General features: G+C 42.4%; 1 protein-coding gene across 2 annotated transcripts in view; it reads right to left on the bottom strand.

Moving 5' to 3' along the window:
• The window catches only part of PIEZO2 (piezo type mechanosensitive ion channel component 2), a 332,921-nt gene that overhangs the window by 141,109 nt on the left and 168,137 nt on the right, over positions 1-23,675 (bottom strand). For both annotated transcript variants that reach the window (XM_073790517.1, XM_073790518.1), the window contains exon 5: positions 9,878-10,040. In XM_073790517.1, the coding sequence (XP_073646618.1) occupies positions 9,878-10,040 (163 nt within the window). The remainder of the gene's footprint in view (positions 1-9,877; positions 10,041-23,675) is intronic.

Here is a 23,675-nt window from a genome sequence, read left to right as displayed (position 1 = left end):
GGGACAAGCAAAGACACACTGAATTAGCAAGCAGTGACCCGCTGGGTGAGCCAGGACTGCAGGCCTGGGGAGCTTTAATAAAATCAGGTCTGGTACCACTGTATGTTTGCCTGCCTCCCAGAGATTCTGACTGAATGGGTCTGGGATGGGCCCTGCACCTGGACCTTTACACATTCCCAGGTCAAAGGCAGTTCAAGGTGGTGGCGAAGGAGGAGCCTGAACTCACCTCCTCCCGTGGACACTACAAATATGCAGCTACACATGGATCAATTTCCCCTGAAAAGAACCTGAGAACTAGCTGAACACCTGGTCCCCAACAGAGGATAGAAAGGGCCACACCCAGACAGGCAGGGGAGGCATGTGGTCTCACTCACCCTAAAGCCAGTGAAATGACAGCAGTGTGACACGTCTCAGACTGTATGTAAAGGAGAGTCATTCATAAATCCAAAGGCATCAGCTGGAGGGGTGGGGGATGGTGGAAACACTCCCCAGAGCCAGAGGTGCCATTGCGCTCCCCACCTAACCTGCTGGAGCAGGCAGGTGAGCTCGGACACAGGGTTGAGCGATTGTAGCACTACCCTGCCGACCTGCTGAAGCCGGAGAGCTCCAGTGGCTGAGGTGGCTGGGCACGAGTGGTCTTGGCATCCTCCCGCTCCTGCCTTTAAGCTGACACACGCACACAGACAGGGCACTCTCCTCTGCATTGCTGAAGCTGTGGGCACACAGTCAAGTCATTTTCCTGCTGCCTTCCCAAAGCAAAGGACCAAGCCTGGCCCCCACACTCTCCAGCTGAAGCCAGCAGGAGCATACAGTCCAGATAGAGACACAACTTGATTGCCTGGCCCTGGTGGCCAATGGGGCTGGAGACCCTGAGCTCCACTGGAGCAATCGGAAAGAGAGCTCTTGTCAGGCCACCACCCCCAGGGCACTGCACATATAGCAGGCAAACACAACCCCTGGCTTCCTTTGAAAAAGGCCCATTCATGGAACCTGGAGCCTCAGGTTTCTTTCGCGCCTAGAGGCTAAGGAAGGGTTCCCAGGGAAGTAAGCAGAATGACAACAGCCTCATACCCCCTTGGCCTCACTACAGCTCAATGAGACTTCCTAGGAAGGAGCTTGTGCACTCCTCAAGAGTCCCGATTTTTGCAACTGTCGCCCAGAGGACACATCCAGATCTCCACATCTGGAGAACAGCAGGGATTACAATTGTGGCCCCGCAGGACTGTATATATCTGCATACTTTAGAAGCTGTTGCCTGAGAGACTGGCTTCCAATCAGACTAAGTGCTAAATGAGAGTCCTCCCCTCAGAACACTGACAGGTCCTGACACACCCTCAACAACAGGGCCATATCAAAAACTACAAAGATTCGAGAGACCACCAAGAGCTAAGGCAGGGTTGAACAAGAAGGATCATCCCTACGCAAGGCCACACCTTCAAGACTGAGAGGCAGCAGTTTTGCCTACTACATAGAAACAGTCAGCAAAATGATATGGAGATAAGTAATCTACCTGATAAAGAACTGAAAGTAATGGTCATAAAGATGCTCTCTGACCTCAGGAGAAGAATGGATGAATACAATGAGAACTTCAACAAAGAGCTGAATATATAAAAAAAAGAACCAATCTGTGCTGAAGAATACAATAACTGAAATGAAAAATACATGAGAAGGAATCAAAAGCAGATTCGATGACAGAGAAGAACAGATTGGCAATCTGGAAGACAGGGTAGTGGAAATCATCCAATCAGAAGAAAAGAAAAAAAAATTTTTAATGAGGATAGTTTAAGGGACATCTGGGACAACATCAAGTGCACTAACATTTACATTATAGGGGTCCCAGAAGGAGAGGAGAGAGAAAAAGGGGCAGAGAACTTATCTGAAGAAATAATGGCTGAAAACTTCCCAAACCTGGGAAAGGAAACAGACACCCAGTTCTAGAAAGTGCACAGTCCCAAACAAGATGAACCCAACAAGATCCACACTAAGACACATTATAATCAAAATGTCAAAATTAAAGATAAAGAGAGAATTTTAAAAGCAGTAAGAGAAAAACAACTGGTTACATATAAAGGAACCCCCATAAGACTACTGGTGGATATTTCAGCAGAAACTTTGCAGACCAGAAGGGAGCAGCACGATACATTCAAAGTGCTGATAATAAAAACCACAACCAAGATTACTCTATCCAGCAAGGTTATCACTCAGAAGTGAAGGAGACATAAAGGGTTTCTCAGACAAGCAAAAACGAAAGGAGTTCATCACTAAACCAACCTTTCAAGGTATGTTAAGGGGTGATTTTCAACCTGAAAAGTAAAGGCCTTAACGAGAAATAAGAAAACATGTGAAAGAGAAAAGTCTCTCTGGTAAAGGCAAACGTATAGTAAAGTTAGTGGATGAAACACTTCTAAAGCTATTATGAAGGTTAAAAGGCAAAAGTAGTAAAATCAACTGTAACTACAATGAGTATTTAAGGAATACACAAAATAAAAAGATGTAAAATATAACATAAAAAGCATAAAATGTGGAGAGGGAATAAAAATGTAGTGCTTTCAGAATGTATTCAAACCTAAGTGACTATCCACTTAAAATAGATTGTTTTATACAGATTGTTATATGTGAGCCTCATGGAAACCAAAACCCAAAACCTTTAAATAGACAGACAAAAAATAAAGGGAAAGGAATCCAAACATAACACTAAAGAAAATCATAAAACCACAAGGGAAGAGAACAAGAGAAGAAAGGAACAGAGAAGGTTTACCAAAGGGGAAAAAAAAATATGAGAAAACAACGAACAAAATGGCAGAACATACCTATCAATAATTACTTTACATTACTTTAAATGTCTAAATTCTCCAACCAAAAGATACAGGGTGGCTGAATGGATAAAAAAACAAAAGACTCACTTCAGATCTAAAGACATGCATTGGCGGAAAGTGAAGGGATAGAAAAAGATATTTCATGCAAATGGAAATTTTTTAAAAAGCTGGAGTAGCAATATTTAGATAAAATACACTTTAAAACAGAGACTGTAAAAAAGACAAAGAAGGGCATTACATAATGATAAAGGGATCAATACAACAAGAGGATATAACATTTGTAAACATGCACCCAACAAAGGATCATGTAAATTTATAAAGCAAATATTAACTGACATAAATGAAGAAATTAACAGTAGTACAGTACTAGTAGGGGACTTTAATACCCCATTTGCCTCAATGGATAGATCATCCAGACAGAAAATCAATGACACATTATGCCAGATGGAAAATAGATATCCAAAACTGCAGAAAACATATTCTTTTCAAGTGCACATGGAACTTTCCCCAGGATAGATCACATGCTAGATCAAAAAACAAGTCTCAATAGATTTAAGAAGACTGAAATCATATCAAGCATCTTTTCCAACCACAAAGGTAAGAAACTGGAAGTCAATTATGAGAAGAAAACTGGAAAAAACACAAACGTATGGAGACTAAACAACATATTACTAAGCAATCACTGGGTCAATGAAGAAATGAAGAGGAGATTAAAAAAAATACCTGAGACAAATGAAAATGGAAACAATTTTCCAAAATCTGTGGGACACAACAAAAGCCGTTCTAAAAGGGAAGTTCATAGTGATACAGGACTACCCTGGTAAACAAGAAAAATCTCAATTAAACAAACTAACCTCACACCTGAAGAAACTAAAAAGACAAGAACAAACAAAACCCAAAGTTAGTAGAATGAAGAAAATAATAAAGATCAGAATGGAAATAAACGAAATAGAAACTAAAAAACAATAGAAACGATCAGTGAAACCAAGAGCTGGTTCTTTGACAAGATAAAGACAAGTGCTAAATCTTTAGCCAGTCTCACCAAGAAAAAAAGAGAGTGGGCCTAAATAAATAAAATCATAAATGAAAGAGGAGATGTTACCAAAGAAATACAAAGGATCATAAGGGACTACTATGAACAATTATATGCCAACAAATTGGACAACTTAGAAGAAATGGATAAATTCTTAGAAACACATAACCTTCCAAAACTGAATCATGAAGAAACAGACAATATAAAAAGACCAAATAATAGTAACAAAACTGAATTAGTAATTAAAAATCTTCCAACAAACAAAAGTCCAGGACCAAAGAGCTTCACAGAGGAAATCTATCAAACATTTGAAGAAGAGTTAATACTTATGTTTCTCAAACAATTCCAAAACATTGATGAGGAGTGAATGCTTCCAAACTCATTTTACAAGGCCAGCATTACCCTGATACCAAAACCAGACAAAGAGGCCACAAGAAAAAATTAGAGGCCAATATCTCCAATGAACATAGATGCAAAAATATTCAATAAAATATTAGCAAACCAAATCCAACAATACAGTAAAAGGATTACACACCATGATCAAGTAAGTTTTATTCCAGAAATGCAAGGATGGTTCAACATCCACAGATCAATCAACAAAGAATAAAAATCATATGATCATCTCAATAGATACAGAAAAAGCACTCAACACAACTCAACGTCTGTTTACAGTGAAAACTCTCAACAAAGTGGGTATAGAGGGGACATACCTCAACATAACAAAAGCCACATATGACAAACCCACAGCTAGCATCATACTCAACAGTGAAAAGCTGAAAGCTTTTCCTCTAAGATCAGGGACAGGATAAGGATGCCCACTCTCATCACTTTTTTTACACACAGTGTTGAAAGTCCTAGCCACAGCAATTAGGCAAGGAAAAAAAAAAGACATCCAAATTAAAAAGAAGTAAAACTGGCACTATTTGCCCATGGCATGATACTATATATAGAAAACCCTAAAGACTCCACCAAAAAACTATCAGTACTAATAAATTAAGCAAAGTTTCAGTATACAAAATTAATATACAGAAATTGGTTGCATTTCTATACACTAATAACAAACTATCAGAAAGAGAAATTAAGAAAGCAATCCCATTTACAACTGCATCAAAAAGAATAAAATACCTAGGAATAAATTTAACCAAGGAGGTTAAAGACTTGTACTCTGAAAACTATAAGACATTGATGAAAGAAATTGAAGATGACACAAATAAATGGAAAGATATACTGTGCTCAAGGGTTGGAAGAATTAGTATTGTTAAAATGTCTATACTACCGAGAGCAATATACAGATTCAATGCAATCCCTACCAAGTAGCAATGGCATTTTTTACAGAACTAGAAGAATCCTAAAACTTTTATGGAACCACAAAAGACCCCAAATAGCCAAAATAATCTTGAGAAAGAACAAAGCCAGAGGTATCATGCTCCCTGATTTCAAACTATATTATAAAGCTAGAGAAATCAAAACAGTATGGTACTGGCACAAAAACATACACATAGATCAATGGAACACAATAGAGAGCCCAGAAACAAACCCACCCATTTATGGTCAATTAATCTATGACAAGGGAGGCAAGAATATACAATGGAGAAAAGACAGTCTCTTCAATAAGTGGTGTTGAGAAAACTGGACAGTTACATGCAAAAGAATGAAACTACTCTCACACAATATGCAAAAATAAATTCAAAATGAGTTAAAGCCTCATCCCACCCTATACTTGGCACAGTGCTCCAAGCAGAGATCAGGCTCCGGAAAAAAGTTCTGATTGGAGTTAGGAACAGACAGATGGATGGGAGGATGGGAAAGGAAAGTGGTGGGTTCCAGGGTAGGTACAGCACTGCTCAACCTTTTGACATTTTAATAATAAAGACATGCATTTTCTTTGCATTTTAGTTCATCACAAGTAATTATTTGGGTCCTGAAACTTTCAGGACACTTTTAGGCAACAGGAAGGGTCTGTGCACCCTTAGAACTGTGGCTTTTGTCATCACTCCCTGAATTCTTCATTTCTACAGGGAGCACAGCAGTCAGAAGAGCTAAATTTAGCTGGTTCTCATAAAAGAAAACGGGTGGTTCAGGGTCAGTAATAATCTCTGTAACCAAAGACAAACAGAGACGGATGACCGTGTCTTCGTGCTTGAAAGCCAGGATCTAGAAAACGTAAAGCAGGTGACTCTGGACTAGATCTCAGGTGGGAACTGAGCAGATGCCTAATTAAAAGGTGACAATAAAAAGATTGATTTCTTCCATTCTTTGTTTCTTGCTCTTAAAAAAAGAGTAACTTGAGCTTCAAAGTTGAAGCTTGACGTGCAGCCCAGCTGGTCATTTTCTGGGCCAGATGTTACAGTAGACTAATGAACGTTAGGTATTAGAAAGGAGGGTGCAGATTTGAGGTTCCAAAGGAATTTCCAAATAACATTATCAGGACCTAAATGTTATATCACTGAATTTTTAATGGATGGGCAATGATTTATACTGGAATATTCTTTATATCCTTCATGTTTGATTTGTCAGACTATTTAGAAGATGCCTCTTGAAGCAGACTAAGTTGAGACTAAAATTCCTACTTGAATAAAGATTTAATTTATCATAAATTTAGTTCAATAGTATATTAAATTATTATCTGTTTCAAAAAAAATAAGGCCTGAAATCTCGTTAAATAGCTAGAAAGACCTAGAAGTATATAAACACACAGATGCTATCAGCTTGGTAAAATTACTGATGTAATTGGTGTTTTATTGCACAGATAACCTTTCCACACAATTTAATTTTCATAACACAATTCATTTTTTAAAGGCTTAAGAACAGAATCTTTTTCCCAGTTATGATTTGTCGATCTGCTTCCGAATTAAAATGAACGAATAAACAAGACCACAGATACGTCAGCTGGAAAAGAACGTTTTATGGCACTTGGGGAGTTGGTTCTTGACTGAGGTCTGCTCTCTGTAAAATTCAAGAACAGGGACAAAGCCTCCCACCCATGCCCCCTGGGGATTTTTAGGGGGAATCCTTGGGTTTGTGATGCCCTTTAAAACAGCAAACTTGAGCCTCATTAACAAGTCCATGAAGATTAGGGAAGACTCCTGAGCCTTCTCCAGGGATTAGTTGCTACTTTGAAACCATGCTAGATTTGAAAAGGAATTCTCCCAGGCACCAGAGGATTGATTAATCTGCCATTTCTCCACTGAGATAAATGAAGGAAGAAGGAACGCCAGCAAACACTATCCTTTCAAAGGATCCTTGGGACTTCCCTGGTGGCGCAGTGAAGAATCCGCCTGCTAATGCAGGGGACACAGGTTTGATCCCTGGTCTGGGAAGATCCCACATGCCGCAGAGCAACTAAGCCCATGTGCCGCAACTACTGAGCCTGCACTCTAGAGCCCACAAGCCACAACTACTGAGCCCATGTGCCACAACTACTGAAACCCACGTGCCCTAGAGCCCTTGCTCTACAACAAGAAGCCAATGCAATGAGAAGCCAGCGCACCACAACAAAGAGCAGTCCCCATTGGCCACAACTAGAGAAAGCCCGTGCACAGCAACAAAGACCCAAAGCAGCTGGAAAAAAAAAAAAAAAAAAAAAGCCAGGAATTTAAAAAAAAAAAAATTCAAAGGATCCTCAAAAACCAAGCAATCTAGAACACAAACGCCAAGATTTACAAGTAGCAGGAAGTATGCTAGGGACTTCAAAATAAAACAACTTGTCTTGCTTATTTCTCCTGGCCACATATTTCTATTCTTTTCAGACTCTAGCTAGATGGTTCCCCAGTAAGATTTCCTCCTGGATTCATCTCAGAAGATTGACTCTAGCCTGCTCCCCTGGGCCACCTGGGGGCTGGAATGTACTAAGACAATGGAACTTAATATCTAAATTAGACCCAAACAAATTTAACCAAGAGGGAAATCAACCTCATAATAATGATATTTAGTATTTTCAAAGCCCCAATAAACAATGTTTAGAGTAGCTACCCCTCTTTTCCTTATTGTTAAATAATGTCATCAATAATATATAGGGCACAGATATTTAAACAACTTTCAAATGGGAGAGAGGTACCATAAGCCTGTCTTGGAGAACCGAGGGGAATCAGGAAGGAAACATGATTTTAGAATTAGTCAATGATATCGTGTCTCTTCTTCACCAGATGTGTGATCTTCACCTTAACCTAACATCCCTATCTTCCATAGGTCAGTGTAGGTTTTCCTAGTTTTATGGCAAAAGAGAGTTTGAATTTGGAGACAGAAGTCCTTTTTATAGGAAGCTTTATAATTCAGTCATGGTTGTCTGTTACTAAAGGCACAGAGGGGATTCTTTTACCAAGTGGGATGGCCTCAAACACACCCTCCAACTTAGCTTTCTTTCATTCTACAAGACTCTGAATTTGAAATTTTTGAGATTGTTCTACTGCCTCTCAAACTGGAGAGAGCAGAGAGAGCGGGTGCCCTTTATTATTAAGTCCTCACAACAATCTCTGCTTTGCAGAAAAAGAGAATAAACAATTTTCCCAACATCACACAGCCACCTTAGGTGGCTTCCAAGTCCGACTTTACAGTCCACTCAATTCCCAGTAAATATCCTTTACACTCCATCTATAATATGAGGATAACTGAAAATCAACCTCACTTTATAAATAATAATAATGAAAAACCCTAAGTCTGGAGAGCTTGAGTTAATGGATTTATTTTCACTGAACCTGGAAAATTTGGGGTAATTATTTAAGCCAGCTGATTTTCAAAACTGTAAATATTATAAAATAAATTTCAAATGTAAAAATGGATCTTAAAAATTTAAATTGTCATATAATTATAAAGCCAACCAGAAGAAAAAGCACCTTCATAGTTTTATCTATTTTCAGGACACCAAAAAGTGTTGTGTAGTTTGCAAACTTGAATACAAGAGATGGGTAGTTATTACCTTGCTATAATTAATTTTTACACCATGTACCTTTTTGAACATTTGTCTTAAAAATAGTAGAATATGGATATGCAATGTGATTGTATATCTTTTACCCATAAGGATTTTAGGCGATAACATCATTTCTCGTCTGCAGAGGTTAAACTCTTTCTTCATTGTTGTATTTCTGATAAGTATACAAGGTAAATTGCTGCTCATTTGTGAAGCATGTACATCATCTGCTGTAACTGAGAATTTTCTTCCTTTGATGGCTTCGTGGTTATCATTCTCAATACAAGTAATTTCAAGTAACTTCAGTTTTATAGGTTTAACTTCTTGCCAAAGCTTATGAATGAAATATTTGGTACTTGTGTCTTATGTCAAATGTACTCTTTTAAGGAAATTTTTTCACTGTAAATTTCATCTTTCAATTAACAAATCAATTACTTTTTAAGTCAATGTCACCCAGACTCACATAACAAAGTGCAGTTATTAGAACAAACAGGGCAGGGACAGAGTGACAGCTGTCTCACGCCAGAATGCTCCCATTCACCACGGAGTGAAATCTGACGTGTCCCCTGGTCCAGCTAAAAACTTAGCTAAAAATGCACATACATTTTACTCATTCTTACACTCTTCCAAATGCATATATTTTTTCTCTGGAGGGCTTTAAAAATACCTCGATGGAAGCATGTGGAGTTAACACACTGACTCGGGACAGCAAGGTGCACAGACTGGAAGCCTCCTTCAAGGTAGAATTAATTTTTTCTCTTACAACTACCAGGTGTTACTTCTCTAAGAGCATTGCAGTAATGAAGGTATCTAGACCATAGGCTACGATACAAATTTGAAAGGTTCCCCATCTGAATTAAGGGCAGATGACAGTGAAGAGACACAGGGTCAAGCCCAGGCCCTTAGGGGACGATGCCTCTCGCAGGGCAGCCCTCATGGTCTCCGAACTTGTCTCCTCGTGGCCCAGGCATGGGTGAGAATGCCCACACGAGGGTGTGCCCAGTAACCGCCCAGCACGGGAGGGCATGAAGCACAGTGCATATCTCACTGTTACACTGTCACAACCTACCAAGGTCAAGGCCCCAGAAATCAAAGAAGGAAGAGGCACAAAGTCACATTTACCGATTCTTCATTCTCAAACTCCAGGTTATACTGCGCTGCTTCTTCAGTCAGTGGTTTCTGAACGATGTTCCTACAGACCAGCCAGATGGTCAGACTGGCTATGAACATGCCGACGTCAGGCACAAACACTCGGATCCCGTTGCCAGCATCCGCTCCCTTTAAGCTATGGAGGGGAAAAAAGCAGGGGGCGGGGGGTGGAGAGGAAATTTAGTTGTTTTTATGTTGCTATGGTTGAACCATCATAAAGTATGCTTAAATCTTCTTAATGATTTAAAATAAAGAATGCTCAGTTTCTGCCCAGAAGGTACCAGAAAGCTTTTCACCAACCCCGGTCTTATGTAATCTACTAAGATTCAGGAAACTTCCAGGGAGTTTTAGAAATAGTATAAAGAACCCTAAACCAATTCTCACTCCTAAAACGTGCTAATGAACTAACTTGTTATTAAACAAACCACGCATCCAGTACAGAGACAGGTGTTTGCAATCTAGCTGGAGCAGTTAAATACTAGATGTACACAAGCAGCTACGAGATATTGGGCCTTGGAAGTAAATCAAAGTTAGAAGGAAAAACGGAGAAGATGTTAAAGCAATCCTTGAATAGGAGCTCTTCATGATTTTGAATACTGATTTGATTTTGTTTTCCATCCTGTTCCAAGAAAGATCGTTAACAGAGAACTCAGAAGATTCGGTTCCAGTGTCAGTAGGACCTGACAGCTGCCTTTCACTGGAGGCCTTCCCCACATCCTGCGTCCTTCCTCTGCCCCAAAGAGATAACACTGTTTGTCTTCTTTATCTCACTGGACTCAGATGAAAGTGACCCAATGTGTATCAGAGATAAAACTTGTTTAGGGACAGGAAGCAGAAGATAGGAAATTATGCATGTAAAGATACATAGTTTTCCATATACACTTCATGTGATGAAATACATACTGTAGTCATTTACATTGGATATGTGATATATTGGTAAAAACATAATAATAGCAAGACCCCATCACCTAGAAATAACCATGTTAACATTTTAGTAAACTAAAACATCATATGATATCGCTTATATGTGGACTCTAAAAACATGATACAAATAAACTTATTTACAAACCAGAAATAGACTCACAGACATTGAAAACAAACTTGTGGTTACCAAAGGGGAAAGGCGGGGAAGGGATAGATTAGGAATTTGGGATTAACATACACACACTACGGTACATAAAATAGATAAGCAACAAGGACCTACTGTTTAGCACAGGGAACTGTACTCAATATTTTGTAATAACCTATAATGGAAAAGAATCTAAAAAAGAATATATATGTATACATATATATATGTATATATATAACTGAATCACTTTGCTGTATACCTGAAACTAACACAACACTGTAAATCGACTATATTTCAATAAAATTTTTTAAAATTAGTAATAATATCTACCACTTACTGAGCAATTGCTTTGTGCTCAGAGCTTCGTACATATTATTTAGTCCAACCAATCACCTTAAAGAGTTAGGCATTATTACTTAGCCTCCTTTTACATATGAAAAAAGTAAGGCTCCAAAAGGTAGACTTACTTCCCTAAAGTCACACAGAGAGTCAGAGAGAGAACAGAATTATCCTCGAGCTCCCTGTAAGTGCAAAGTTTATGCTGTCAACTGCTGCTTCCTCCTGTACGTATCCCCACGGCCTTCCCTTCCAGTCTTCCTTCTGTGCATGGACACGCGTTCTTAGAGTTAACAAGACTAGGCTCATACTTTACCTACGGATTTCGACAATTTGTTCATTTAATACATCACTCACATTTTCACAACTCACTGAAGAGTTTTAAGCCTCACCACACTCACAGTCAGACAGGATTTACTTAACTAGTCCACTACTGTTGTACATTTAGAATATTTCCATCCATTTGTTACTATAATATAAATAAAAGTTAAATCTTCATTAAGTAAAGAGTCTTCTAATCCAAGATCTTCTAGGAAGAATTCCTTAGACCAGTCTAACTGGCTTTTTATAAAAATGGACTGGAAGAGGGCATCCCCTGTAGAAGCTTCGATTTTCCACATGACTTTAAACTCTTCTGAATAGAGAAACATGAAAGTGATGAGACATCCCTTTACTTCCATAAATAAAACACACGTGGTTGTGTGAAAGGTTTCTAAAGATGGCAAGTTCCTTTCATATGGGTTAAGAGTAAGTCAATTATGAAAACTTCATCCAAACTTTATAATTACTTATGAAACTTATAATCCAGAATCGTAACGATGAAACCTGATGATTGATTTCATCATAATAAAAATGTAGAGGTTTGCTGCCTACTTTTAAAGTACATCTAACATGATCAGACAGAGCAAAGGAGAATTAATATCACCAGAATGAGAACTCGGAGAGAGGCCAGAAAACAAAGGCCAGGCTGGGGCGGGGTAGGGGTGTTTCCTGTGTGGGGCTGCCAGGGGAGCTGGTGGGTCCTTCCCGGGTGGATTTGGGGGGATAAATTATTGTGGCTCCTTTGTGGAAAATGAGTTGACCATGGCATTTTATGAAAAGCACCAACCAAGCAGACTGGAGGAGAAAGAGTTCTTACAGAAAGCCAGCAGCACCGGGCTCCTCCCACCTGTTCTCTGCAGGCGCATCCCCATTTGCAAACAGTGGCTTTGAGGCTACAGCCCCAGCTTTGTGCTTCCTGGTCCCCAAAGAGACACTCGATAGCCCACATACACTAAGGGAGTAAATGAACGCAGCTTGCAAAAGCAATCCTCCACCTGCTGTGACAGAATGTAGCTCCTGGATCCAGGACTGGGCTGCAATCCGACTCAGAATGGAATCCTTCAGCCACAGAGGTGCCAACCTATCAACTGCGGCTCTCGGGTCCCGAGCTAACACAGCAGCACATTCACGGCACTGCCTAGCGGACACAACGAGCCTTCAGAAGACGATAACACGGGCCGTGGACAATAGACAAAGTCCAACCGATATGTCCCGTGGGGACCATCTTATCACTAAAGTCTCCTTCTTCACTGTCTAGACCAGTGTCTACTGAGTTACATTAATCAGAGCGCTAGTCCTCAGAAGTGCTGCAAATTAAAGCAAAACAAGACAAGACGAAAGGAGGAAAAAAACAGTTGCTGGTCAAATAAGTGTTAGAAAATCACAACGAATATTATTATAGTAAAGAACTTGAGAAGTTCTGTAGTAAAACAGTAACTCTGAGCTTACTTAAGCCTCCCTCTCCCAAATTTATTTGACCACAAACCATTTCTTAGTTTTATCTAACACCTATTACATTCTGCCGAGCTAGTGCTCACGGCGCAAGCTTTAGAAAATGCTGACTCAGTGTCTCCTCACTGGTCTATAGGTTTGATCACAATGAATGGACAATTTGGAAACTGTACTAACGTGTAGCTAATCTTTATACATTTGGTTTTGAATAAGCCCCTAATAATTGCAGTCAGTGATACCTCATTCCTCTCCCTCAGCCCTCCTCCCATCTATCCACCCACTCACTCAGGAAGTCACTGCAGCCATGGAGCTGGAAGAAACCAGAAAAGATCTAGTCCATTTCCTCATCTTGCAAAGAAGAAACCAACGCAGGGTAGGCTGAAGCCTGGACCAAATGCACAGCTGGCAGCAGAGCCCTTGTTGGGAGCTGCCACTCACTGCACTTGCCCCCGCTTTTACCTGGTGCCTCAGCTTCCCCCCAATCACTGCTCCCACCGCAAGGCCCGATGGCCCATTCCAACCCCATCCCATGCCGCCTCTGTGCTGCGCTGGACAAATCCGCTCCCACATCCACTCTCCCTGCTTTCCTTCCCTCTCCTGTCTACTTCTCCACCTCCCTCTGGACACCCCCAAAGGCTCACCTTGCTGGGAGATCCCCCAAGGGAGTGCGGGGCTGGGCTGTGCCCACCAGGCTCCTCTTCTCTGCCTCCCGCGTAAATGTTGATGAGTTGGCAAGGTCTAGTCCTCACTTATTTTTTCTAACTCCACATGGCAGACCTGAATGACACACTCACCACCGAGGCTCCACTCAGCATCTGCACGACGACTTACAAACCTGCACACCCAGTCCAAGCATGTCCCCAAGACCCATTTTCCTACTAGACATCTCCACTCAGTATTCGACAGCTTCTTACAACTAAATGCTATCTCTATCCCAAAATCTGCTCTTCCTCCCTTATTCCTCACCTTGAAAGATGGCGCTGTCACCAGTGTAGCAACCAGGACAGAACCTGGGCCCTGCCATTGGTCACAGGAAACTGGAGATTCTGTCTCCATGCCTGTGTTTCTCTTCCCCACCCTCCTCTATTTTGGCTTCTGGATTATTGAACGGCATCCTTGTCACTTTGCCTCAGGGCGTCCCCTCTGCTAAGCAGGCCTCCTCCGCATTAGCACCCAAGCTTAACTTTTAGAAGCACAGGTTGGGCACGCCCACCGCCCTGCTGACGAGAAAGGTCCATAGTCCCAAGCACACCCGCGAGGCCCTCGGTGTTGCAGGCCCGTCTGCCTTGTCTCTTGCTATGACTTCCTTGGACCTCAAATTCCACCCACGCTGACCGCATACACCAGGACAGGCAGGTGTTTGTCCCTCCGAGTCAGTGTGCGATCTTCCCCCTTGGACCACGACGCCCTTCTCACACACGCTTCCAGGGTGCCCTCATCAGTCAAGACTCACCTCCCACACCTCCACCTTGAAGCCTGTCCACCACCTGCCACCTTTAGATGCCTAACTGCCTATGTACACTTAATACTTTATGTCGCTAACTTGTTTGTGAACCTCTGTATCCAGGAGGACTATATATATATATGTTTACATATTACGCGTGTGTGTGTGTGTGTGTGTGTGTGTGTGTGTGTGTGTGTGTGGTACAGTGTGTGCTCTGAGTACAGGCTGGCAGAATTAATGTTATCTCCAAATATTTACTCTTTCCTTCCTATGACAATAGTTTGTGCAAAGTACTGTTGAAGAATTAGATCTGCTGTCTGCCACAAAGAGCCCCGTACTTTAGCTCGGGGAAGGTAAAGTACAAAGGGCAGGACACGTCACTGTGGTCTGGGGAACAGCTGAAGATCGAGGGGTTGATGAGTAACATCTTAATTATTTGGACACAATTTAATTTTCAAAACTGGAAATTATAAGCCATTCAGAATACATATGCAGTTTTATTAAATGCATATATTGGAGAAAACATTTCAAGAAAAAGAAATATGTGCTGTAGCTAGTGAACAATGGCTTGATTTGGTGGGATTTTTTATGTATTCACTCCAAAGATATTTACTGAGCCTCTAGCACGTGCCAGGCACTGTCCCTGGGCACTGAGTGTTGGTTATGAAAGTGTCTTAAACACAGAGATAAGTCAGGAAGAGGGGTTATGGCCAGGTCCTCCCTACTGGACTCGGATTTCTGGCAAAGCATCCACATAACCAGAACGGCTGAAGGGTTCAGAGCAAATGAGGCCCTACTGTCATGACGGAACTGAGACTGCAGAGGAAATCATGCACTGGTCTCGAGAAGTGGTGCCCAGAGGCGGTGTTTCCATGAGCGTGAGGTGTTGTGTGGAGGTGGCAGGTCACCCTGGAAGCCACGTGGGGTTTGTGCCTGAGAGGGAAGTTTTGACTGACAGGGTGGAGGTGAGAGTTTTCTTCTCATATATGTTGGCTAAAGTCAACAGTGTAAATTAGATGGTCCAGGGACCACGCACAGCACAGAGTAAATATTTGTGGAAGCCTCCATAAACGGATCGTCGGTGCGCATTACAGAGCATTTAACAACAAATTAAATTTTATTTCAAATAAATTCTGCATTTGAAACCAGGCTGACCAGGTTATGGGTAGAAGCCCTATGCTAATAAATTAACGAGATCGATGAATACATTTCCCCATAAAACGTTATCCTACATAGCTCGACTTTCCAGGCTCAGCTCAATTACATTTTCCATATAGAAAAGCACATGCTAAACTACTTAAAACATCATGTTCTCTTCAACAGGCAGACATTTCCTTTCCAATCTGGTTAGTCACATTGATCCTATTTGTTCAGAGAGATTATCCCTCTTGAAAGGGGGTCAAGGAAGCTGGAAACTGGGAAAAACCCACATATCCATCAAGAGGAGAGAGAATAGAGCCATAAAATACTATGAATCAATACATCAGTGCAAATGTGCGTGTGACCATCTCCATCAATAAATATGGATGCATCTCACAAACATAATATTAAGCAAAAAAACAAGAGAACTAGCAAAGGTACAGAATATAGACCAGTTAGAGATTCACCCATAAAGAGCTCCATGAAAGTCAGGAGACAGGGACTCAATCACCTGTGCTGGTGGTGCCCAGGTTCTTAAGATCCTTGAAAGCTGGTTGGTACATACAAAAGGATATCTTTAATATTTCATATTATTTTTAAAAGTCAGAAGAGACACACTGCCTAGAATTCTTCGTGTAGAACACATCTTGAAAACACAAAGTCAATTATCTGCCTGGGAAAGATAATGACCAACTGATGCAGTCATGGCCATGATTATATTTGGTCTGATCGACTCATTAATCAAATTCAATTACCATCCTCCTATCCAAGTCCAGGGATGCAGTGAGGCAGGTGTGGATATTCATGGGCAAACCACTTTGCTTTTGTGAGTTTCTCACCAACAAAATGACTTCTTGGGGTCGTCCCAACTGTCAAGTTTCATTCTGACTCAGAAAATTCAAAATAAGGAGGCAGGGAAATGAAGATGGAGCAAAGAAAGAAAAGCATTGGAGTTTCAGGTACGGCCAAGAAGCAGACTCAGGAATAAACACAACCGCCGTCACCTTCAGAAGCTAGAAAAGAACAACCTCATTTATGCCATTCCTTTTGGGAAGCGAGTCCTTTGGTTCAGAGTTGGTAGGAAGGTCAACGTCAATTGAATTCCAATAAAATAATTAAAATGTCAAATGAGCATTATTTAAATGAATATGAACTGCTGAGATGGTTATACTTGGTTTTCTGGTGACCTCTGGAGCCCAGGCACTGATGCTCGACCGCGGCTCCACAGAAGCGGAGCTGCACAGGGACAGGGCTGCCCCAGGGCCTCTCCCCGAGCTCCCATCAGGGTCCCACTTCAACTCCTAGAAGGACTGGTTCAGCTCTTCTTTCCTCCAGGGCCTTCACTTCCCCAGTAGCGCCCACAACTGTGCACAGTCTAGCTCCTGAAATACATTCTTTGCCTCACACCGGCTCCCCACAAACCCTGACTGACCCACCCCCATGGTGATCCTCTAATTAGCTTGCACAGGCCTTGCGGATGATAGCAACATGGGAAGTGAGGAAAATCTAACCTGTGTAAACTGCAGCCCTCACTCTGGAGCTGGGTGATTTACTCCAGATAATTGGAAGACACACGGTCTCGGGGTCTCCTCTGCGGGATCTGAAGTGTGAGGATTATGAATCTAATCTGCACACGTTTCTGCTGCAAAGCAGTCCTCACATGTCACCGTGACGTCTGCAAAGGCCATGCGATGTAAGCATTTGTCATCACTGCGGGATCCATCCCCAGTGAGGCTGGAATCAACTTCCAGTCTCCCCCACCCACCCCAGCCCCGCTTGCTGCCACCGTGCGGAGCGTCACCGTGCAGCTCAGGGTTCTCCCAGCTTCAGGCCACGACTAACTAGTTTATTATCAAATAAAGGCAGTGGCACAAACCAGCATTTTCTTTTTCATGAAACACAGTAGAATAAAACAGGAGCACACTGCATGCAGTAAGAGCAGCTATTGTTTTTTGAAACTGTAGGGATCTGTGTTGTATTGGATCATGACATAAAAGTGTACTGGTGTAGTCACAGTAAAAAAAAAAAAAAAGCTTCAAAATCACTCTCCAGCACAGCTCTGTTCTATCAAACAGGTAGCAGTTGTGTTGAGGACAGATGAAGATAACATAAATCCTTTCCTCAAATCTCTCGGAGCCAAATGTGTTGCAAAATTCATACTTTTCCAGATGTCAGGAAGGCGCCTCTTACAAGATGATGTAATGGTGGCAGCAGGCACGAGGGCAGTGCCCCCCTCCCGCCCCGTCCCGCCCCAAGCACACACACCTGTGACCCTTCACACTCAATGCAATGGTCTCCCCTTGGCTCCCAGGTCAGTTCAGGTCAGGTTTTGCCAACAAGAAATTAGGCTAAAACATCAAGTTTTCAGAGCATTTTCGGTTTTGAGATTGCAGATGAGGGATAAGGTTCTTTACTCAAGCACGTCATAACAAACTAGAAATATTAAGCTGTAAAACAAATCAAAATTGTTCCAGGAATAAAATATTAATCAAAGGAGTGAAAAAAATCTCTGAATTTTTACCTGTCAAAAGATGCACCCTATGTTCCGTAAATCCAAGAAATGAAAATATAAATTTGTAAGGCATGAATTATGGCGTGTTGGCCCACACTGCAAATAGAATTGCCAAAGCATCTCTCTAAATAGTTTCCCGTGCAGTTAAAATGTGATTTCGTTTTCAAAGTTTTTTCAGAAAGCATTTCAAGTAATTTAGGATTCACTGACTGAAGGCAGACTAAAAGCAGAGGACATAATCAATAGACGTATCAAAATATATGTCCACACAGAGACCTGTAGGCAAAGGTTTACATCAGCTTTATTCAGAATCACCAATAGCTGAAAACAACCCAAACATCTACCAACTGGACCCTGGATAATTGTGGTGATCCATACAATGTAATACGATTAACAGTGAAAGTAAGGATACTTTCAACTCAGTGGATGAACCTAAAAAGCATTATGTTAAGTGAAAAAAGCCAGACACAAAAGGCCACAGACTGTGAGTCCATGAGTCCAAAGGTAGGGGACTGAGGACAAAGGGGCAGAAGGAGGCTTTCTAGGATGATGAAAATATTATAAATCTTGAAATGGTGGTGATCACATGACTGCATATGTGTGTCAAACTCATAGAACGACACACCAAAAAGGGGAGAATTTCACTGGCTGTAAATTACACCTTAGTAAATGCGATGGGGGGAGGCACTGGAGTAACAGCAGTATGAAGTGTCAAGGGCAATAGAGGAGAAACCCCAAATCTGAGACAATGTAAACAGGAGAAACAGCAGCAAGCAAACCTAACCAGCACTTGATACAAATGTCATGTTTTAAACCAGCTGCATCTGTAGATATGTTAACTGTTGAAAATGTACTGAATGGCAGAGATTGTCCTGGGACATATCAACATCCGAAAAGGAAGGTGGTCCCAAAGGTCCTTGAACATCTCACTACAGTATTTCCATGAAGCTGCCTCCCCCAGGGGATTTCCCTAGGAGAAAAATTTACAGCAGGGATAAAATTAACAATGTGGGATGGAGAGGAAACGGTTTCTTTTGCAAATCCCTTTGCTTGAAATTCTAGGAAATTATGTTTGAGCAGTTCAAGACCTATTACAAAATCACTGATTTATGGGTTTAGAGCTAGGTTATTGGGAGACTTTTCCTCTAAAGATAGATTCGTTATTTTTATAAATAAACAAACAAAATAAACACTCCTAGAGTGAGTCGTGGCCACTGAGGTTTGTATGCCTGCAAATCTGGGCAGTGCGTGTTTCTGCCCTGTTCTCGGGCGGCGAGTCTCCTGCTCTGGACGGGCTGGATTTCTCAAGGATGGTCACAAAGTTCGTGCTCACCATCTTCCGTGTCCCTGTCACGACCCCTCACAAACTCTCCCCACTCCCTGTGCAAATACTGACCTCCTTTGATTCACCACCACAAAGCCAACCGCCCACACTGGGTCCCTATAGTCTGGTTCCCTGATAATGATGGACACAAAGCTGTCCCTGTTGACCCTGAGCTTTCGGTTGTCTGCTGAGAGTGGGTCAGCAATTCAGGATGGGGCTGTTTCTTACACTTCCTTTCCACCCTCTTCATGTCTCCCTCAATGCTAGGTACCAGGTCTTCATGTAATAAATACCCCTTTATTGACTTGTATAAGAAATCATCATTTTTTATAGTTGATAAATTTGGTGGGACTGAATGTTCCATAAGGGCTAATGTTTAGGCTGGAATGACGGTGTCATCCTCCCAGGCAGTTGAACGAACAAGCCTTTCAATGAAATGCCTACTACGTCCAGGGCCCTGGAGCTTCCTCCTGGTACACGGGCGTTTTAATGTCCTGTGTCTGTGGATTCCACAATCCCAGCCCCTCCTTATAAACAGGAAATTCCCTAAAAGAGGAAGGAGTCTGGCCCAAGCTTCTACCTGATTCCTCCTCCCCAGCCCAGGGCTCCGCCGACTGTTGTTTGTCCAGAGAGAACGTGTGTCCAGCAGCCTGGGGCTCCCCCGGCTTGTCTGGCAGAGAAAGCCCATGACCTTGTGGGTCAGTTCCACCCCTTCTGGAGCCGCCACGGAATCAGGCCGGGGTGGTGCTGTTGGTCAAACAATGTGCAGCATCCAGGCCTGAGTGGGGCTGGGGACCATGGGGCCTGACCTAGGAGGTCCCCACGGCAGGGACAGCACTCCCTCTGAGCCCGTGCCCGGCAAAAAATGGAGGAAGCTTTGCTTTTGTCTGTTTTGGTTTTATTCTTTTCCCTAAAAGTCACTCAGGCAATTTGTGGATAAGGATACACAGCCTTCCTGGGGTACAGGGGGAAGTGAGGGGACAAACGCTAACCACTTAGCCACTCAGCCCAGGAATCCAGAGACAGAGAAGAGTCAAACGGAACAGCATCCCTATCTCAGCATCATTTTCCTTCAGAACTTACACACCTGTTTTCTGGAACGTGCCGGCGTCCACCCGCACTTGGGGCAAAGCCAGCGCTCCGCTCAGATTTCTAAGGACAGGGTCCTGCACCCCCCAGAACACAGTGTATGTCCATCAGCATCCCAACACAAGACACCAGCACATTCACCGAAACAACACTCACTCCAGGATGGAAGCCAGTGATCTGCCTGGATTCCTAAGTCAATATATTTCGCCGGTCAGAGCCGAGAGCAGAGATTTCAAACACACCCATTTCCCGAGAGGACCAAGTGAAACAACCTTCCCTCTCTTTGCGGCAGGCGGGTCAGCGATAGCCGCGTGAGGGTCCCCTAGGCTGCTCCGCCTTTTCTTATCTGGTGTTTATGGTCCCCGGGCTGCTGTCTTGTTCATTGACCAGCATTTCCATTTGCTCTGTGGATGACAGGCCACCAGGCCATCTCACAATCCCCAGGAAGAGTGAGATGGACCTAAACCTCAGTAGTGACCACAGGGAGGGTGTGGAAGGAGGGAACAGACATCAGAACCTCTCAGAGGTAAGAAGGAGTCTCTGTCTGGGTAAGTCAGTGGGTATAGGAGAGTCTGGTGTGTGTGGGGGGGTCCTGCCTGACCACAGCTTCCCAAGCTCCCCCAGCACTGAGGGATGGGATAAACTGAGGCAACAGGATTGCCCCTGGTTTGTAATCAGACCTTCACAACGTCCACAGAGGTTAGCAACAAGAAGAGGCACAGGCTCTACAATCAGGAAGACTTAACTGTCATTTAGTCCTGTGTAAAGAAGTCACTTAACCCTCCGAATGTTCACTGTTAGCTACTTCCAGTATTTTGTATATGTTTAGAGAGGTTTGTGTGGCTGTGAGCTTGTAGAAATAGATCAGGGCATAAGAAGAGCCAGGAGGGGGCTTCCCTGGTGGCGCAGTGGTTGAGAGTCCGCCTGCCGATGCAGGGGACACGGGTTCGTGCCCCGGTCCGGGAAGATCCCACATGCCGCGGAGTGGCTGGGCCCGTGAGCCATGGCTGCTGAGCCTGCGCGTCCGGAGCCTGTGCTCCGCAACGGGAGAGGCCACAACAGTGAGAGGCCCGCGTACCGCAAAAAAAAAAAAAAAGAAGAGCCAGGAGGAACTGTTTCCACTTTGTTCATTGTGGATGACAGGATTCTGATGGGAAACCCAAACAGTTCCTATGAAATATGCCTCATACAAACTGTTGCTTTATCCAAGCGAGGATGTCTCAGTCCCTAGCTAAGGTGTTTGACTGGCTGGGCTGCGGGAAAGACATTTTATAGCAGCTAAAGCTACATTAAGCGCTAATTTCAGACTCTCGCGATGCAGAGCAAATGAGAAATCTGAACCAAGGGTTGAGAGTATCTGTTAGCACGATTCTCCAAAACATTCCATTCCGTAGACTCAACATCCAAATTTTATCTCCCTATCAAACAGCGTGAATTTCCTATTATTCATCGTGCTGTCTGCACCAAGACTTGAAAGCTTTCAGTGATCTATTACACAGTTCATTTGCTCGTGTCATTAATGAAATCTAAAACGTTCCGGCTGGTACCTTGCATTTTGTATAGAACAAGGTGCCAAGGTTACCACCTGGGAATTCCGGGTTTCAGTTCATAAATTCTCTGTAGGACCTGATCTTTACCACTCATTCAGTCAAAGACTGTTTATATTAAGTCCTAGGGACCTGACTTAGTGAAGATGGAGATTACAAGTCAGAAAATCTTTTCTTCCAGAAATATTTTGAAGGAAAAAGGATGAAGGATTACATCTTTTTTTTCTAGAAGAAAAATAGATCTGTTCACCAAATACTTATTAAATGATGTCATTGTGCTTAAATAAAAAGAGTTTCCTTTCCAAGTTGGAAGTCAAAGTCCTAGGTAAAACTCTCAACAGACTAAGAAATGGAAATCACCTACTTTTATTATACACACACATAATACACATACTCTCATACACACACATACACATAGACCATACACACATGTATGCATATATTAATCTATAGCTTTTACTCTGAGTTTCGAGTATACCCAAGATATATTGGCAGATCAAAGAAAACAGCAAATTTGATCAACTGCATGAGTAAAGTTTAATGAAACCGATTATATGATATCACATGGATGTAAAAGCCTCAGATGTAAGATCTAACTTTTCTTTCGATTCTTTCGACACTTGTTATGGACTGAATGTTTGTGTCCTCTCAAAATTCAGCTGCTGAAATCCTAACCCCCCTAATCCTAATACCCCAGATCCTAATGCTGTGACAGTATTAAAAGATGAGGGCCTTTGGGAGGTGATTAGGTCATGAGGGTGGAGCCCCCATGAATGGGATTAGTGCCCTTATAAAAGGGACCCCACAGAGCTCTCCTGCATTCTTTCTGCCAGATGAGGACACAGTGACCAGATGGTGTCTGTGAACCAGGAAGCAATCCCTCACCAGACACTGAATCTGCCAGAGCCTTGATCTTGGACTCCCAGTCTCCAGAACTATGAGGAATAAACGTTTGTTGTTTAGCCCCCCCGTATGTGGTGTGCTGTTATTGTAGCTTGAAAGGACTAAGACAGTATTTAATACATTTTTAGCAAGAATGAATGAGACCTCCATCTACTGTCCTATAATGAAATATGGCCATCTCCTGACAACAGGTTTAAATAGAATCTAAGTCAGAATCCTGGTCATCCTACAGGTGTGTGCTGGCAGCCAGAACTTTATTTGGACTAAAGATAAAACCATGCAGTTGGTCTTACTCATAACACAGCAGCTTTCTCTATTGGTGCCTAAGGGGACACCTAGTCACCACATCCCTGCAAATTTTGATCCCGAATAGTCACATCCCACTAGACTAGGCTGCGGATGTGAAGATGATCCATGGGTGGCAGGGTACCAAGCCTTGGTTTCCAGTTCCACTCGTTGGTACGGAGCTGATAACCACTTCAGAACGTTGGAAAGTTTAACAGAGATGATGCCTACACAACACTGTCTACTGAGCTTTTTTGAATATTCTTCCTGTCATTATTGATATAATAATTCTCACCAAATGGTGGCAAAACAAATTCAGTAGTAATAAATTCCCATCTCACTGTGTACA

Source organism: Tursiops truncatus, chromosome 13, assembly GCF_011762595.2.
Source record: "Tursiops truncatus isolate mTurTru1 chromosome 13, mTurTru1.mat.Y, whole genome shotgun sequence".
NCBI lineage: Eukaryota > Metazoa > Chordata > Mammalia > Artiodactyla > Delphinidae > Tursiops > Tursiops truncatus.
This window is presented reverse-complemented; position numbering and strand designations above follow the sequence as displayed.